General features: G+C 43.3%; 1 protein-coding gene across 1 annotated transcript in view; it reads right to left on the reverse strand.

Annotated features, from left to right (window-relative positions):
- Positions 1–19,572, reverse strand: part of PTCHD1 (patched domain containing 1) — a 24,215-nt gene that overhangs the window by 3,732 nt on the left and 911 nt on the right. Inside the window, exon 2 of the mRNA XM_008938093.1 lies at positions 15,259–15,919. Coding sequence (XP_008936341.1) covers positions 15,259–15,919 — 661 coding nt within the window. The remainder of the gene's footprint in view (positions 1–15,258; positions 15,920–19,572) is intronic.

Consider the following 19,572-nt stretch of genomic DNA (forward strand, 5'->3'; position numbering starts at 1 on the left):
GCAGTGTGTTCTTTGTGAAGACAGACTGACCTTTATTTAAATGTAACTGATCACTTGCCAAAGCAGGGAGTGAGAGGTTTAATCCATTTATGGCTCCCATAAGTCCTGTAGACAGGCTCGTCTGAGAATTTCACATGGCATCATATGCATTAGCTTCGAGTGAGCACAACAAAATAAAATGAGGTCATTGAATATTACAAATAACTTCCACCGTGAGCTTTAGCTATAGCATGTTTTTGTAAAAAACATTTCAGCGTTAATAGGCTCTTGCCTAGAAATACTCAAATAGCAGCATTAATTTGGAAGGCCTTTGACTCTGCAATGAAAAAAAAGAACTTAGAGCTAATTAAATACGATGCTGAGCATGACTTGTTAACAGGTGTATGATTTTGGATAATGTCTGATAGTATGACTCCTGAGAACACATATTTTCTTTAAGCAGGAAACATAAAATCACAATTTGCTCTTACACAATCTTTGAGACTACCCTAAAATGGAATCTGACTTAGAGAACTGCTCAAGTAAATGCATGAAGAGGCGTCACCACATGTGCTCCACAAAGCTAACAGAAAAACATTTAGATACTCTTCTATTTTAAGATAGGTTCCTTTTGTTGTTTGCTACACAATCTGTGCCCTAGGAATAGATATTTTCATTCAATTGTACAATATGTGATTCCTCTGTCCATTTGTATAATAGCTATAAAATTCCCATTTACCTTTAGGAAGACAAACCTACATGACAAACTTGCACACTTTTTTTGCATCAGTGCCACTACTGACCTGATCCAGTAACCTCTGAGAAAAAGAGCAAACTTGTGTACAAATTGGTCATGGCAGTCCAAAGATTATCCTTATTTAGCTGGAATGGGATTTACCCAAGCTAATTTACTCCTCTAAATATTAACTACAAGCACAACTTGGGGTGACCTCCAACATTGTCTAACTCACTGATGCTCAGGTAAGTCTAACCCACAGAGATTAGGGCAGATAGCTCCATGGAAGCACTTTGTGAGAATTTCTTTCATTTTTCTGTCTTTTCAGAGTTTCCATTTTTTTCCATCCCTAACTGATTTGCACTTATTACCTCTATTCCTATAGCAGGTGCTATATCTGCTCTATATAATATTGACAAGAAGAAGGCAATTTTTTCCTTGCAAAGATATTATGTAATTGCTTTAACTGATTTCCCCTTTTTAATAGAGATTTAACCACAAATCTGTAATGATTTAGAGCAATTTGTTCATTATTCACAGTCATTCAGTAAATAATAAATACAAACTTGAACAGCTAATGGGCTACCGGAGATCTTTTCTTGTTGACATTTGCTATTATGATTCACTGGTCATGCCCTACAGCCAGGCTGCATAATCACATGCTAAGAAGGAAGAGTATATGGAAAGATGGGATTTTTTTAAGGAAAAGTGGTTCTGAAAGGACAAAGGAAAATGTTACTGGAAAAGGAGAAAGGTATTGGAAAAAAATGGGGACCAAACTATTTTTTGTCTTATTCTCTTTTTCTACTACTTTGCATTGTAGGAGATACTCCTACCACATGTCTTGCATGAATGAAGACAGAAATTCTAGATTTTGTGGACAAAGAAAACAAAAAAAGATAGTCACTGATATTTCTGAGGAGCTTAAATTTTTTTATGGGCTGAGGTCATCCATCTTTAATTTTAGACGCTAACAACAATACCAGTAATAAAAACAATAAATTATGCCTATCTTAAATACAGCGCTTTTATGAGTATCCTGAAAATGCTATAAAAAGTGTCATTTACCTCCTCCAGGATCAAGTCTTGCAATCGCACACACACTGGAAAACCAATGCAGAGCATGCATGAGACAAAAACCCCACTCTTAGGAAGTTGTGAAAACTAAGGCAAAATTTTCTGTTGCTTAAAATTATCAAATTATTTACCTCACTTTAAACACCACTTATGTGCAGGCATGTAAACTGTTCTTTTTAGTACCATTTTTAGTACCAATCATTCTATGATTTTAAAATCTCAGAAAAAAAGAAATATAAAAGCAGCATCCTTTCCCCTGCTAAGTGGTTGTTCAAGCAAGAAGCTTTTACAAAGGGGCACCCTAGGCTTAAAATTGGCTCCTCTCCCACCTGGCAAGACTAAAGCAGAGAGGAATGAAGGGATTTAAAGTAGCCCCAGAGCCTGTGGGAGGGCAGTGAAGTGACCTCCCTTTCACTGGAGTCACAGGCCAACTTTCTATTTCCTTGGCTTAATTGCTGCTGCCTGCTTTTATTGTTTAAAGATTACGGGATATGTTCAATTTTACACTAAAATCGTGTGAGGTTTTGAACTTATCATGATAAGGTTTGGGTATTCAAATTGACTTTTTCTGTAGGAGAAAGTAAGAGGAATGACTGAGAACAAGGTTTTGGTTCGTCCTCTTGCAGTTTTACCCATTTATGAAAGCACAGAATAATAGTACGCTGTGGGTCTCTTTTTTTTGTTTGTTTGTTTGTTTGTTTTTACTGACGGTCGTATGTCTCTGTGTGTGTTTGATACTTGAGTAAAATCTCCCTCTGAATAAAGTACCCTTTACAGGCAGTGAAGTTCTAGCCTTCTCTGTAGAAGGTCTCATTTTAGGGGTAATTAATTTTATTAATCCCTTTTTAACACAGTGGCACACAAAACGCTAATAATGATTGATCTCCGCCTCGGTGAGGCTGAATGCTGCACCAGTATGCACGTTGCCCATTAACTGCCAGAACTGAAGCTTAAAAAAGCACTGAGTTGCCTTACCAAGGGGCCAGCTTCTCTGGCATCAAAGCTGGGTTAAGGGGTGTTTCCCCCTTCTCCGGCACTGGTTCCCCTGCCCTGCCAAAATCTGCTGCTATCTCATTGCTACTAATTCACCTGTTTGTAGTCCAAATTGTACTAAAAGAATGATTGAGATTAGAAACATGAGCAACCTTTTGTTTTTTGAGGGTTACTTTTTAATCTGAATCTTCTCCTGACGGCACAAAAGCCTGGCTGAAACTGGGAATGAGTCATGGCAGGATGGACGTATGAGAGCCTTGTAAACTGGGTAGGCAAAATCCTGAAGTGGAAGCATGCTCTGACAGAGGCACTGGGGTTAAGTCTGGATTTTGATGTAAGGTTTTTGATTGTATTGTAATGGCTGCATTCTTGCAACACTATCGGTTCAGCTGGACAAATGCTGTCTCACTTAGGTTGATTTAAGCCTGAAATCATCCCACTGAATAGGACCACTTGTCTGAAAGAGGAATTTAGTGTGCTGTGAAAAGTGTATGAATTTAGAGAGGAATAGCCATGTTGCACCAGCTTTCTTTGTGCAGATCTGCGGACAGCTTGATTCACATTCAAAAGGGAGTGAAATATCATCTGCAGAGAGAAAGACCAGATGAATGAGCATAAAATAGCTAGAATGCTATAAATTCATATGCCAGCTTGCTGCCAAAGCAGGCAAGGTCTCAAGATCTGCACTTGTGCAAAATTAGTATATGGGAGATGAGAATCATACCACTGGAACTGCCCTTTCCAAAAGGATACCTGTAATAACATATGATATAATGAAGGGACAATGAATTTTCCTAGCTGACAGTATTAAAAATAACAACGCACACTGCTCAACTCTGGGATTGCTTTCCACAGTAATGTCAACAGAGAGGCTGAGATAATTTCCCCCTGCTGACTTATTTTTTCCAACTAGATTAGTGAGCTCATCAGCTCCTATCTTCTGAAAAGCCAAGTGAAACTGCTAATCCGGACTCCCTTTGTCACAGGAGTTGTAATCAACCAGTTGTTGACTAAATATGCAACCTGCCCCATGCGGCCTCTCCCAGCAGGCATGATTTTAACTTGGAACTTACAGCAGGATCCAAGTGCTACTGAATATGCAGGCGGAGCAAGAGAATTTGCTTCCAGTTGAAGCAAAAGTCTGGCTCTGTTCTCACTAAAATGATAAAATACTTATACCTAACAAAGATCCTAGTAGCATGCAGATAGACTTAGCACCAAGCCTAACTTACACGACAGTTTTCATTGAGTTTATAGAAATTCAGTGGCATGGGTTCAACTGAACAATGAAATCACAGTTAGCATGCTGTTGTAGGTTTCTCTAACCAATGTCCACCTTTGTGGTCCATAAATGGTGCTGCAACACTACAGTTTTGCTGCATGACTGTCAGACCTCAAAGAGGTTTCATATCTTTGTACATGCCACCACAGGCAGACTTGTGCATCCCAAATATTTCTGCTGAGCAAAGAAAATGCACTGCAAATCCTACTTGCTTTTCCTACACTTGCCTAGAGTATTTCTGGGAGCCCAGTTCACAGTGTGGAATAAAATCCTACAGGATACTAACATCCTACAAGGTAGTCATCTGATAAACTCTGTTTCCAGGCAGCAGTGTTTGTCTCAGGAGAATTGTGGCAAGGGGACTGAGGGCTGTAGACAGTTGAGTAGTCTTACAGACATCCTCATTTGCAAAGTCAGTGAAGTCCCAGCCACTCATGCACAGCCTGGCTTCATTTCATACCTCCAAGCACAGGTTCAAAGGGCAAGTAAGCCTGAATGCTATGTGCAAGTGTGGCACCTGGATCAAGAACACAAGAAGGATGGGATGTACTGGTATAAGCGTAGGCTGTACATTATGCAATGCTTTCTGTACCTCCAGTCACTCAGATACTACCTGTCTGTATTGTAACTGAATTAAAGGTATGACAACATGTCTCAAAAATATGTAAGTTCACTATTTACGATTACTGTTTTAAAGACTGCTACATTAACACATATATCACTAAAAAGTGTACAATGCCTGCAGATGTTAATATCCAACTGAGGATCTTCCTAAAAGAGAAACATACTGAAATTAGGTACGTCAGTCTGTTAGGCATCTAGGCATGACACCAACAGATCAATCTCTGGTATGGCTTTATATTTGGATATTAGCCATTCACTTTCAACTGTCAGGCTGATCTCTCCAACTGTGCTTTCAACAGCACCTGCCTCTCCAGTCAGAAAGCCCCAGCTATGCCCACGCATTCCTCATCTTACTACTGGGATCAGCATCTTGGCCCATTCACACCAGATAAAAATCTGCCCCAGTCTCCAGAGAGAGAGTTGTAGTTTGTACTGTACTTGGCAACATAATAAGAGAAACCAAAATATTTAATAATATGCTCCTAGTATCTGCTGTGTTTTGCAGCTGTGGGCAGCTGTGCCCACAGAAGCAGAGCATCCCTGAAGAGAAGGTGTCCCTGTACAACACGCTCTATTGGTTGGTGCATGCAGAGAAGAGATCTTCAACCGGTGCTCAGTGCTTCATGCTATGAGACCACAATGTTATTTTTAGATGTGGATCCTGCGGAAAGACTCTCTGGGACGTTAAGCCTGAGCTCGAGTTGCTTAATGCACAGGGAGGAAAACGGTGTGTCTGGAAATCCAGCACAAGTAGAATTAAACAGTGTCTCAGTATTCAGTCATTGTCTTCACCACGATCCTTAATCAGTACGTGAGTGCATGCATTTTTAAGCTATTCATTATAAAAAAAAATCTTCTCAATATTGTATTTTCAAATTATTTTTTTAAAGCATAGCAAATTCAATTCAAATTAATAGCCTCTTATTATAATGGTTATATGAGCAGAATCATAGAATTGTTGTAGTTGGAAGAGACATTCAAGATCACCAACTCCAAATTCAGCAACTATGTGGTTAATCTTGACTAGTCCCATTGATTTCGATGGAGTAAAAATTACTGACTTGGGCTTTGGGAAAATGCTGAGGTTTTTTCCTTGGATCACCCTTTTCTAGTATTGAACCAACGTAATATTTGAGATTTTGTTGTTATAGTGGTAGCAAGAATGTCAAATAAGCACATTTTAAAAGCAGAAATGCATTGGAGAGAAAACTTGAGCAGCTCTTTTATTTTGAGAAAGATAAGGAAAGCAAGCTATAGTTCAAAATCTACTTCTACATATAAATGAATATTTAATTCCACTTAAGAATTGGTAAAGGTTTGTTTTGGCTTTTAAATACCAGGCTGTCAACTCTGTTTAAATGTGTGACTTGCTTTCCCCTGGTTTCCTGAAAGACCTGGCAAAAGTTAAAAGTCATATTTTGTTCAGCACCATAGAAGGAGCAGCGCGTTAGCAAAATCTGGGTTTAGCTGCTGGGATATTTATGTCTGCACAGCGTGCTCATCTCCTGACAACCCAGACCTCGTGCAGATCCAAACTGAAAGCGTTTGAGCCAAACTCGTGCCAAACGCGCAAGCCCGCGGTTCCAGGGCAAACTGAAGGGGAGCAGCTAACTCCTGCTGTCCTTCAAAGGGCCTCCCTGCCTGGGAGTCCCCTGCTCCTCCCAGGAATGCGTCTTCCCAAGTCTTTACCTTGGAAACACCAGAAAATCCCCCAGGAAGCACTGTGCCCTGCCTGAGCTGTTATTTGAGGAAATACAAAAGGAGGAGGGCACAGGGCTGTGGCTGTTCACCAGCGCTGCTGGGCTACGGACCCTGGGGTGTGCAGGAGGAGACAGGACCACTCTCTGCAGCAGGGGAGCTGCACGGGGTGCTGCCAGGATAGTAAAGGAATGGCAGATGTGGCCAGCAAGATGAATCACCCCCATGAGGTATGTATGTCAAGCCTCACTAGCCAAGGAGGTGGTTAGATGTAGAATTACATGTTAAGTAACCCTGGGCTCGTCTCACATATGACACGCTTAGATTCATATCAGCAGACAAAATTGCAAACTGATTTTCCCCACAAAGTGAGTTTTTGACAGATTTTATGCATGCTGTGTAAAAAAAAAAAACTTACTTAAAGGTAAATGAAAGCTACCTGCAACCATCTGTGCAAGGTTAATGTTTACCACGTTGCAGAATAGCCTAGTGACATGTAGCATGACTTCTGAAGAGAGTAAGACACAGTGAGTGTATCTGCAGCAAAGCCACGTTTTAAATCCGTTTAAAATTTCTAAGCCCACAAGCCAAAGTATCAACCACTTCTAGGAGTGTTTTCCTAGTGGAATATGGATTAGTTTACCACACTTCAAGTTCCCCTTTTCTGGTGAGAAAGCCATAACCAAAATATCTCAGGCATACCCTTAGATTCTCCTGTTTAAGCATTTGTCATTACTCTTACTCATAACATACAGAGCAACCATATGTGAAATACAGTGTTGAAAAAGTTGCAAAACTTCAGTTAAAACACATAAGACCTAACTATTTTTACTGAAAGAAAAAAAAAATCCTGCAAGTTTGGAACACAGCTCGGGCTTTCCACCAAGCATCCAGATTTAACTTGTTCCAATTTAATTTATCTCTGCCAGTGCTCTCTGCCAGAATGCAGAGGTCTCATGACCCGAAAATGGCTGGCCCCCTCCCTGTCACATGGGCCTCTCGGCTATTGCCTATTTGGGGGATGTCATTTATTAGATGCACAAAATGTGCACTGTCTCTCTCACAGAAAGACCTAAAACGAAACATCACATTGGCTCCTGCTGACTTTTCCCAGATATTCACTGACCATCCGAGTCCAGTATGCAAAGTATACCACAAACATATATCTATGTATTTTCTACATGTATATATAGAGGTAATAGAAGGTTTCTTTTCTCTAACCTGTGAACTTCCAATGTGTTTTCATATATGTGGAAGATTCTCTTGAGGGACTTTACTACTTGAAGAAAATCAGGATCTCAGACCCAAATTCTCAGTCCTTTTGACTGTCTGGGACTTCTGTTGACGAGCCCTTCCATTAAACCATTGCATGCACTGACTTCTCTGCAGTTAAAAGAACGCAGACAGTAAAAGTATAACATCCTTCTGCTTGTATGCACAAATGAACGCTCATTAAATGCATTTGATCACCTGTAACAGCTTTCATATGAAATAAGTGCATATTGGAGAACCACCAGTCAAAAGGCAATGCCTGATCTTCCTCAATGATTGTACGATATCTGGTTTCAGTATTGAACTGTTCTTTGGACAGACTTCCTACAGATACAGCTCTATTCTAAAAAGCATTAAATTTACTGAGTCATCTACACTCTTCTGAAGCCAAGAATCACGTATGTATGCACAGATTTCACTGGCCTTTGTGGTGGTGAGCAGAGAACAGAGACATATGTTGGCTGTGTTGCCACCACATGTGGCCAGCTGCATGCTCTACTTGCTGCAGCACTGCAACGGGAACTGCACTGCATGGGAAAGGGCTGGTGTAGGTGTACACACACAGCAAAATACTCTGCCACCACCAGTATTTTAAGCCTATTTCCTTCCCATGTATTCATGGCTCCTTGGTGTTTGGGCTCAAAGGGTTTGGAGGATCATCCTTCAGAAAGAGGGAGACCAGCAGGTGGAGGAGGTGAATAATCACAGACGCGGGTATGTTGAATGAGGAATGGTGGCCTGGGGGCCTACTCCTGCTTTTCCATGTGAGGAACAGAAATGCCAGGTGATGCCTGAGAGACTGCAGAAGATGCACGGACACTTAGCTCAGAAAAGAGATTTGAGAGACTGAGGAGACTAAAAGGAGAGGAAAAAGGAAGGACAAGGAAAGTGAAGTGCTTGGGATTCTGCTCAGGGTAGATAAACCCAGATAATTTAATTTATTTCTTAGAGAAGGGATGAAAGGAACAAACCACAAAATGTTTTAGGACTGTAACTGAGCTGAGCAGGGTTGAACTAGGAGAGCTGAGCAGATGGAGTGCCAAAAATCCAAGTGCACTTCCAAGACACTCTTGGAGATTTTTGACAGTGTGAAAAAGAAAACAAAGGATGAATGGTGGAAACCACTGGGAAATTTGAAGCAGCTGAGATACAACTGCAGGATATGATGGGAACCAGTTTTGGAGCCAAGGAAGTTATTGAAGATTATAGGGAAAAAAGGTAGGAGAAATGGGCCCAGCTGTAGGTGAAGGCAAGATGTGAGAGAAATTACAAAAAAAGCCTCCAAAATAACAAAATGGCAGACAGGACACACTGGCAGGAGTGGGGAAAACAGGAGAAAAGATGAAGGACGCTTAGGGAGATCAGAAGATGCTGAGAGCTATGCAGGCATCAGGAAGGAGATGCTGTGGACTGAAGCAGGAAGACAGGTGAGACCTGGGGGAGGCGGCTGGAGACTGCAAACGAGATGGATGAGATGGGAGAGAGGGGCAGGAGGGCAGCAGGTTGAGGGAGGACATGCTTCTTCCCTGCACAAAGACAGTCGAGGGGCAGCTGGACAAGGAGAGTGAGAGCTTAGCTTGGGGAATAAAAACAAGAGAGACTCAGTAAGCTTCACATTTTTATTAACTGACAACAGGAAAATTGGTGGAAAAGTACTATACAAAGTCAAACATTTGTGTGTGTGCATGTTACCTTTGTGTGTGGACTGAAGGGCACTGGGGAGACCTGCGCAGGGGCTGGTTCTCTCTTTTTGAAACTCTCTATATGTAACCAATGTTGACACTTCAGTTTTATTGAATATAGCAAACATTTGGGTGCTTGATGGGGAGGATAATGAATGCTTCTAGGGCATACAAATTTGGCATATGTTGTAATTCCTTACCAGCACATTCTTCCAGAAAACTGAAGAAGGAGCCTGGCTGGGCACCTCAGTGGCACCGAGGTGCAGTTCCAGTGGGCCACGTGCTGGCACGAGCACCCTCCCCCTCACAGGGTTTTCACACTAGCTGTCCTGCTTGGCATAGCTGTGTGTTGCCTTCATGGTCCCTAACCTTCAGCAATTCCTTCATTTGCCCTCCAGTGCTGTTCACTCTGATCATCAAACACACTGGCCTCCCCTCTTGTCCTGTTTTCTAACATTTTCCTTTCCATACTCTTTTCCTTTCCATTCTCTTTCCCAGCTGCCTCTGACCTCAGATTCCATCTTTGCTGCTCCAACGTTTTGCATGCATAAAGATCAACTATCTTGGCTCACACCTCTACCAGCACAACTCTGCCCCAGGCAAGCCATAGCTAAGGTGTACATCCAACAAATTTCTGTTTCTGAGAACCGACTGGCACTTCTCGATCTGCGAGGTGCTCCTACGAGCCCTGATACTTCCCAAAGCATTCTGCATCTCCCCTGCTCCTGTGCTCCCTCCTGCCAGATACCACCTTGTGCAGTCTCCTTCTCCTCCTGACTTCCTCGCCCCATGACTAAATCTCAGGAGGATACTGACTGGGTCCTGCCCATAACTTCCACCTGCTCCTTCCCAGCTGTCCCTCCCTGGACCTGCTCTGTTGACCATTTCCCCCTTCTCTCTTCTCAGAAAAACTGGGTGGGACATGATGGGAGGAGGGAGGGAGACGGCAAGAAGAGGTATTTGCATGTGCTCCTGTTTTGCTGAGTTTCGCATGAGACTGGTTATCGTTTCTGTTTACAACAAGCTGCAAGCTCACGTCGCTCTCATCACTGCTAACTGGTTCTCCCCTGCCAGCACCAGTGGCTAAATATAAGCCCGTGGGGCTGGCTCTGCATCCCTGCCTGTATCTGGCAGCGCCTGGCGTTCCACCGCGGTTTCACAGTGCCGATGCTTTTCACGAACTTGGCAGCTGAAGAGAGCTACCTCTCCCCAAAGAAACTGTAGGAGTTTCTAGAGGAACAGGAAACAGATTGCTAGTTTTCTCTTCACTGCAAAGGGAAGAGAAAACTATTGCAATTTTCATTTGAGTCCCTGAGTTAAATGCTGTGCTTCACCTCTAGGAAGTAAACAAGTCACGCTATAAACTTGTTCAGCCAGTGCTGTTTGTTGTCCAATGGTTTGTTTTGGTAACACGGTGGGTTTTGTGAGGAAACCGATATTTTTAAAGGTTTGGCAGTTATTCAACAACATTTAATGTGCAAAGGAAACTTCAGATGAATACGTTAGCATCTCTGCCAGACCAAACATCTGTAGTTTTTAATGGAGCAGGCAACAGGAAACAAGAATTTTAATTCTGCTTTTCAGTTGATGCTACAAATCAGCTACTTTAAATTCAACCAAATTGAAGAATTGCTTTTTTGGTTCTTAGGATAAAAGGTTTTCCACATGAACCAGGCATGTGAGTAATCTTGTCCCTGAGTTACTTATTTACAGACTAATAAATGGGAATGACAGTTAAAAAAAAAACACAGAGGCATATGCTAATTCAAAATATGCTCAGATGCATGGTGGGAGCCTGCCAAGTTTCACACGTTTCAGGCTTCACTTTCATGTTAGAAATACCTGCATACAACCAGAGGTGAAGAAGAAAAGTTCCCAGGCTGACTCAACAAAATACCCCTACAGAAGAGAGTGGCTGCAGGCAGCCTGCCCTCCTCCGCTCGCTTGGCCCCCACCATGGGGTGCCAGCCCCACCCCACGCACGCCCTCCCACCTTGCTCTCACAGCTGGACCTCCAGTGACCAAAGGGGACCCTGCTCTTCAGCACCTGCTGGGGAAGGAGGTCTCTGGCAACAGCTCTCCTGGCTTCAATTTCTGCTGTTCAGTTAGCAGCCACAGAGGGCTAAAAAGAAACCTGCCACAATAAAAAAATCATTACAGTAGTGACACACTCAGGCTCGGAACAGTCTTCAGTGACTGAGTTATTTTATCTTAATGAGTTACCTTTTGTGAGCTGAGTTACAGTAACCTGCCTTAATTAAAGAGTAAAATAAATTAGAATAAACTACCATGAAGGTGATTAAAACCAAAGTATGAAGTGTTTAAACCAGTAATGTCATATTTAACAGGTGGGGTAGGCGAAAGATGTTCCTGCCTACACTTCCACACTCTGAGCTTACGAGTGCAACTTGGTAAGCCATGGTAATTTAATAACTTAAATTGTCCTGTTGATGCAAAAACTACAGATTTGACACCTACGAAGGCTGTTTCCCTTCACTATAGCTGGTTTTTACTTGGAAATGGCTGATGCTGAAGGGACATTACAGAAAAATATGTAGAGTGAAATCTAGTACTAAAGAACACATTGAATGAAGTATTTTGAAGACACACTGCCTGAATTATTAGAACAGGCTTCTGACCAAAGTATTTAAACTACTCAGAAAGTAATTATTGAAAATATGAAAAAGCAGATAATTACAAAACACTGATGACCAACTTGAGTTAATGCATCTCAGAAGGGAAGTGATGGTATCATCATGGATAATGAAAAGGAGAAACGGTGTGAGATAAACAAGCTATAATTCAGCAAGGATAAGGGTAACCTTTTACCTGTTGGTTGGAATAACTGACTGTGCAAAGAGGGTAGAAAGTGACACAAAGGACCTGTGAATTACCATGTGCCACCAACCAAATGCCAACCCTTTCATACTGCTGAGAAAAAAAATGGATGTCATATGAGGATGTACGAACAGGAGTGCCATATGCAAGATGTGTGAACTCATCCTCCTACTCTACTTGCTGCTGAAAGCCTCAGCCCGAGTCCTGTGCCCAGTTTTAGGCACTGTCCTCCACGGAAGACGTGGAGCAGCCAAAAGCAAGAAGACTGCTGGGAGTCTGGTAAACAGTCAGAGGAAACCTGAGATGAAGGGGAAGAGGACTGAGCAAGTGGGAGTGGTCCAAAATATGCAAAGAAAAAGAAAAGAAATTGTTTTCCAGATGCAGTGAATAAATAAGGAGGACAGCTGAGTTACAAAAGGGCAATTCAGGTTAGACATGATGCAAATGTCATAGTGGTGGTGCAGTGAAACACTGGGGGAAGAGGCCCAAGGACCAGACAAAGTGCAGGGTGAGAATTATCTGTTGGGAAAAATGTGATCTTGTCCTGTGACAGAGGGTAGATGATATCTGGAGAGTGTCCTCCCTGCCCTGGCTCTGCAATGCTGATGAAAAGTTAAAAAACCTTAGCTGCTACAAACCAGAGAAAATTCATCAATGATTTATACTAGTAAAGGGGCCTTGCCTGAAATGTGTCCAGTGTAACCATTTTTCCTATCTAATTTTTGCTTTTAGCCATGAGATTATGAGTAACAGCTATGGGGCTACACTGTTAGCCAGAAATCCTTTAGCTTTCTAAAGGTCAGTTAAATCTATGATGTAACCTGATGGTTGCTGAATTAAGTGGAAGTACAGCGGGCTGTAACGGAGGGTGGATTGTGTCTCTAGCCTTCAGTTACACTGAGGTAAGCCATCCTTTGTAAGCAAAACAACACAGAAGTATGAAATACATTTGGAAACACATGCTGAAGGTTTCTGTTGTACTGCAGGAAAAAAAGGAAACCCTGCCTTTCTTGCTATTTGCTGGTTTAAAACAGGTCTTGTTTAAAACTCCAGAATGTCTTTAGTGCCTTCTGTTCGCCTGTTGATATTCCTATCCCTCAGGAGATTTGGGCAGCTGGGGAAGCAGGCAAGATTCACACGAACTTGGCTGCTCTGTCTTGACTTGTTCACAGTGAGAGCCGAGATGCATATTTGAAATGTATTCCTTTTAAGAGTGGAATACTTAACTAAGCAAGACCAAAAAAAAAAAAAAAAAAACCCAGAGGAAAAAGAAAGGAAAAAGAAAAGCAGAGTTGGCTATACAGCTTGGCAGTTAAAGGAGCACTAAAACAGAAGTGTAAAACTTTTTCATAGTTGTCTGTAAGTCTTCAAGGACTTCAAGTCTCAGCACAGTGACTATCAGTGAATTAAAGAACTGAAAGTTTGCCCCAGTGAGCAGATGCTTTGATCCGTAAACAGAGCTAATATTTAATATTTTTGAGTCGCTTTCCCCAGGTACTTTCATTTAATTGTGGCTGGATTTAGACTGCTTTTTTACTGCTCTTGCAACACATCTGGAAATGCCCTCCTATGTAATATTATGTGTAATACATACTACTTAGTTTAAGGAAGTGAATTATATAATACATGCACAGGCTAATAAAAACCCAACAAAAGAAACCAAAGACTCAGGTCAGAAAGCCAGCCTTCCTTTGACTCTGACTTTCTTGTGTTGCATTTTGTCTAGATTATGATACAGTTTAATTTTCAAGGATTTCATTTGAATACGAGATTTGATGTAATGTCGCTGAATTCTCTTTGTCATGTGACTACATTCTGTATGTTATGGTGCAATGCACTGAAGCACAGTCTTTAATTAAAGTGCAAAAATACCACAGCTACCATAGGGGCTCGGCATGGGAACCTAGCGCTGGATATAAACACAGCTGTGCTGAAACCTGTCCTATCACTACATGTCGTCACTAAGGCAGTGGAGACAATTTTACACTTGAAACCTCAAGTATTACCGAGTGCTGATTTTCAGCTGGGGAAGCTGTGATCAAATCAATGCATGTATTATTCTCCACAGTTGAATAATGGCGTGAATGACGACTTATTAAACACCTACAGCACACAAAGCTTTTCACACTGGTTATGAGCCAAACACAAACAAAGAGGGTGTGAACTCTCCAGAGCTCTCGTTTTGTCCTCCTGACTGTTGGGATACAGCACGCGGCATCCCCACAGACACACTAGGGCCAACAGAAGGCAGCACAGATTTCGGCTGAGGAGCAAGCCGACCGTCCTTCTCTCCTCCTCCTTCCTACCCTCGAGGAAAACAAACCAAAACAATACCACCCTGCACCCCTTCACAGCAAGTGGCAGCAGTACGAAAACCAGGGAGATGAAGACACCGCTGCTGCCACCAGAGCCATGGAGTGGCCAGTGCCACTTCCCTCCACAGCCCTCTGCTGCGGGATGCACTGGAGCTGAGCACCTGTCCGTCTGTCCCTGGCTGGAGGAGGCAAAGCTCTCCACCCCAGCGCTGTGAAACCCCCCTGCGCTTGCTCAGCCAACACAGGGGATTCAGAAATGCAACCTAGAAGCAACCACTGCCCTTATCCCACGGACAGGCCTCTGCCTAGCCAGGACAGCACCACTCTGCTCTTCGAAGGAGCCAACGTTCTGTGAAGGCCCAGCACATGCAGACCCTTTGATTTGCTAGCACATCTGACACTGTCACTACAGCACGAGGACCTCTGCAAAGGTTTGCCTCCAATGATGGCCACCAAAACCAGAATCAAACATCCACAGAAACGCAGCAGCTGGGTTCCCCCTCTGCCCAAAACACGGCATTTGCACATCCTTGCTCCCTGCCACCGCGTGGGCTGTGCCACACCTGAGCCCCAGGCATGATTTTAATGTCCTGGCATGGTACAAACAGTTTAGGAAAAGAGGCTATGTGAATTGGGTATGGGGCAGTGTTGCAGGAAGGAGGCACCAGCAGCCATGCAGTAATGTGTCTCTGCTTGCTGGGAAATGCAGATGTGCAGGGAGGCACAAACACACAAAAGAGAGAGGAGATAGGAGATAGTTACCTAACATGATGAAAGGGATTCCCAGGAAGGTGGAATTGTATTTCCCACCAGTGAGATTGATGATCCCAGCTGCAGTCAGGGTTGCAAGGGTCACTGTCAGCAATCCCAGCAGGCCAAGCCAGGGTTTGCTGCGGACACAATCCTGCATGGAGCAGCAGAGAATGGCCAAGGTGACCACAAGGACCAAGCTTGTGATCAGGTAGCGTTCTGACACCCTGCTCGTCTTCTGGAAATCCTCCTTCAGCGAAGAAGAAGTGAAAGGATACATTTTGATTTTCCTGTTGGATTTCTGGAAAAGTTCAACAGTGTCACAAAAAATGGATTCCCACTTCTCTGCCACCATGTCATTCAAGGAGTTGATTGCCTGCAAGTAGTAGGTGAGCTGAATGGCTTCTGCAGACTTCACCCGGTCTTTGCTGTGCACAGTAACCCCACCAAGCTGATGCCCGTTATATACTTCCCTGCCATCCTTTAAGTAAGTAATCGGGTAAGTGATTGCAAAATTAGTTCGATTAGAAGAACGAGCAGCCTTTAATTCCTCCAGTACATGCACTATGTCGTCCACTATGCATGTCTTGTCATTGTTCAGGATACATATATGGGCAAACGTGTAATTGAAACCAGGTCTTTGAACTTGGATCCTGGTCACAGCAGAGTGCAACTACAAGGGAACGAGAAATCAAACAAGTTATTCATCAGTTCATCTTGCAACAGCAGCAGCCAGAACAACAGTGGCTCCTCACCTCTGTCCCTTTCCTATTTGATTTAAATAGCAACAACAAAAGTTCTGGTGACTGCAGTATTAATAGCACACTCATTGGGAAAAAACAAACCAAACCAAACCAGAAAACAAAACAACAAACCAAATATGCAATAAAACAGCAGTGCTCTCTCCCTACGTGCTTTTGCTTTGGGTGTGGTGTGACTCTTTCTGTGCCACGTGTGTCTGGTCTTTGGCCTTTCTAAAATAAGCAAGCTCAAAAGCCACGGACCTCCACTTTCAAATGACCTGGGAGAACATCAAACAGAGAGAGCTACGGCCCGACTACATCCCGGGACACCGTCATGCTCAGGATTGCCAAATGACTCTCTTGACAGCTGAACTTCGGGTACAGAAGGCGGATGAGCCCTGTGACCGGGGTGCCACCTGTGCAGGATGTGCTGGCAGCTGGCAGCGGTGGGGAACTAGCCCTTGCTCTGAGTAAAGGACAGGCCACAGCTGCACGTTCTGCATGTGAAGAGTGTCGGCGTCGCAGGAATAAGATAGCTGGCATTAATTAATTTGCCATTTTTCTCTCCTCCCTCTTTCCCCCACCAAATCTTCAGCAATTCCAAAACTGGGAAGCAATGGCAGAGACTGACACCGGTTTTCTCCCTCTCTCATTGAGAGGTTCCGGAAATCAGGGGAGGACCCTTAATTTTAGGGCCTGCAGGTTATTAACACTTATTGTTTGGTCTAGTGCAGCCTCCTTGATAAGTTGTTTTGCATCCTTCTGAAATTTGCCATGTCTTAGCTCTGACCCTAAGTGCATTCAGCGCATCAGAAGGGCAGAAAAAATTACCCTCTCTTCTTGAAAAAATACGGAAAACTCTTGCAATCTTTTCCAAATCCATTTTAGTCAATGCAGAAGAAGCAAGAAATGAAAAATATGGCAAGGGAACAGACATAATAGGCTGGGGTTGCAATATCTTTCAAAAGTAAAAATTGAGTTAGCCGATGTTGGGAGCCTTAGCAAAGCGCAAGCTGGTTTTTTGCACAGTTTCCTTGCAAAAGGTGCAGGCCTCACCCACCCCCATCACCATTTAATTCCTTCTCTGCTGCTCCAGTTGCGTAGGGAGTACCAAGATTTTTCATAAGGATGCTACTGAGTTCCAGACTGTTATGCACTGCTGTTAAGTTTGAGCAGACCGCCCCTGCAGCTGTGGTGTCCTTCATGGTGGGCAGCCATGAAGTTCCGGAAGGGGCTCCCTGCTTTTTTCTAGGTGGCACAGTGGGTACCTGATACCCCAGGTTACAGGGGCCCCTGCACACTGCTGCGCAATTGTGCACAGCTTGCTGAGACATGCGATTCTCACGTGGTGTAAGCAGGGACACAGGGGTGTGGATCCACCCTGTGTGCTCCCTGGTCCCAGCCACCCCATGGACGTGGCAGTCCGCACAGGGGTGGCCTGTCTGCTGCCATGGCTGGAGCATACCACTGGATCTGTGCTGAGGAACCGCACGGTTTTATCCTTTGGTCCCTTTTACACCAAGGGGAATGGTTGTAGGCGCATTGCAAAGGTGTGGTGACAAAAGCAAGGCTGATAAAAGAGAAGGAGGAGCTCTCTTTCATCTGCAAAGCCAAGAGACCACAGCTGTTCCAGGGATCTGAGGAGCCAAATTAAGGACAACTCCGAGTTCTGTTCCTTAAAGGGGGAGTAGTTTTCTGCCTTCAGATTTTGAGCAAGGCACAGAGAACTGGCTACAGGGACACGATACCTTCTTTTTCTACTTGCATGTGCTGTTTTCTGCTGTAATCCAAAGACAGCGGGAGGCTCTCATGCCCAGTAAAGAAGCTGGTATTTGGTGATATTTAATGGAACAGTATCCTGAAGACAAACACTGCTTAAAAAAATAGAAGATAGGGTATAGAAAAAAAAAAATACAAGAGCAGTAGAGCTTATATACTCACCTCATGGCAATGGACAAAATGTCCAATAATCACAGCTAAAATCCTGTGTCTATTGAAACTCAACAATCATAGTAACTTTTATGTGCTATTTCAGACCTATTTGCAGAAAAAAACCCACCATATACGATACTATGAATCTGATTGTTTTGTGATTACATTGCATAATCTTTGATGAGTATAAATTTAGGTATGTTGCCTCTGTTCCTCAGGATGTTATGGCATCATACAGGCAAAGATTATAAAAGTCCTTTGTGCTCACCTTGTTTCTCTAGCATATATTTTTCCACATTTGAGTTTTCATTTTTAACAAAACAACAGTTCAATATTTACATTAGGAAAGTAGGCTTGACAAATTAACTGAACTAACAAATCTTCTCACAGTGCTGTGAGAACACAAAAGATGGCCATGGTGAGAAGCAAAACTGTCCATCGTGGTGGGACAAGTAACCACAGGTTAGGGGCTTTTGTATAACTTTGTTCTAAACCAAAACAAATTAAAAGATTTGCAGGAACATGTCCAAGAAATGAACCTGTATGGGAAATTCTTCTTGTCTCTCCAGTTTGTGCCTGCAAAGCAGAGCTTTGCAAGAGCTACTCTGGAGTATGAATTGAAATATAATTCACTACAGTTTTGGGAAAATACCCTAATTTACTGAATTAAAGACAGATACCCGATTATATATTTTTTTCACAATGGCAGCTACTGTGTGGTTTTCACTGACAACAGTTGTAAAACCAGGTGTCATATAAAAAAAGTGTAGCTGAGGACATCTAGGAGGAATAGAAGGAATTTTCTGCCTATACTAGATGCACAACAGAACTTCTTCAGAGACGATTCACTAAGTGACACAATGCAGAAGAAACTAAACTGTCATGCAACTTTTATCACACAATGTGTGTTGCTATTTACCTACCCTGCCTCATTGCTGCATTTTCTCCCTTCTACATCTGAAGCACTTTCTTTTAGTATTTAGGTTATACAATAACCTCATCTGTCACAGCTGTTACTTCACCTTTAGTGAAAGGCTAGAAGCTAAATGTCATACCTAAAATACTCATTTCTTCTCAGAAATGATCATTTCACACTCAGAAGCCTCTTCTGCAGCAGTGGCCCAGTGCTTCCTGAGAATCCATGCTGGGCTGGACTAGGCAGCGTGTGGGGGACCTGCCCATCACACCTCCCAGTGACGGGGCTCCAGGAAGGAGACGGGAGCAGGCAGCCAGCTCTGTGTCCTGTATCCTGGCATCGAGCAGCCCCCAGAGCTGGCTGCAAGCTTGTGCAGTTTAGAGCAGGTGGGAGATGTACTCCGAGCTCTGCCAGTGGCACCAACGTATGCCTTCAAATTGGAGGCAAACAGCCAAAGAGGAGAAAAATCTGCCATTCCCTCCATCACAGCAAAGTGTGTTGAGCTCTGCCCCAGCGCACTCAAGGATTCAGCTCCATGAAGCTTGACTCCAACTTTCATCCTTGGGACAAACACATCACTTTACCTGCTTTTTCAGACCAGATCCTAGGAAAAAAATCCCCTCTGTGGCCTCAGTGTGGGGCAAAGGTGTGCTGCAGCGTGGCTGAGGGCTGTCCTTCTCCCTCTGCTTGCCTGTGCATGCGGCGCTGCTGCCTCTGCCCCACGGCACTCTCTCC

This window comes from Merops nubicus, unplaced genomic scaffold (genome assembly GCF_000691845.1).
Source record: "Merops nubicus isolate BGI_N331 unplaced genomic scaffold, ASM69184v1 scaffold42023, whole genome shotgun sequence".
In the NCBI taxonomy this organism is placed as follows: Eukaryota; Metazoa; Chordata; class Aves; order Coraciiformes; family Meropidae; genus Merops; species Merops nubicus.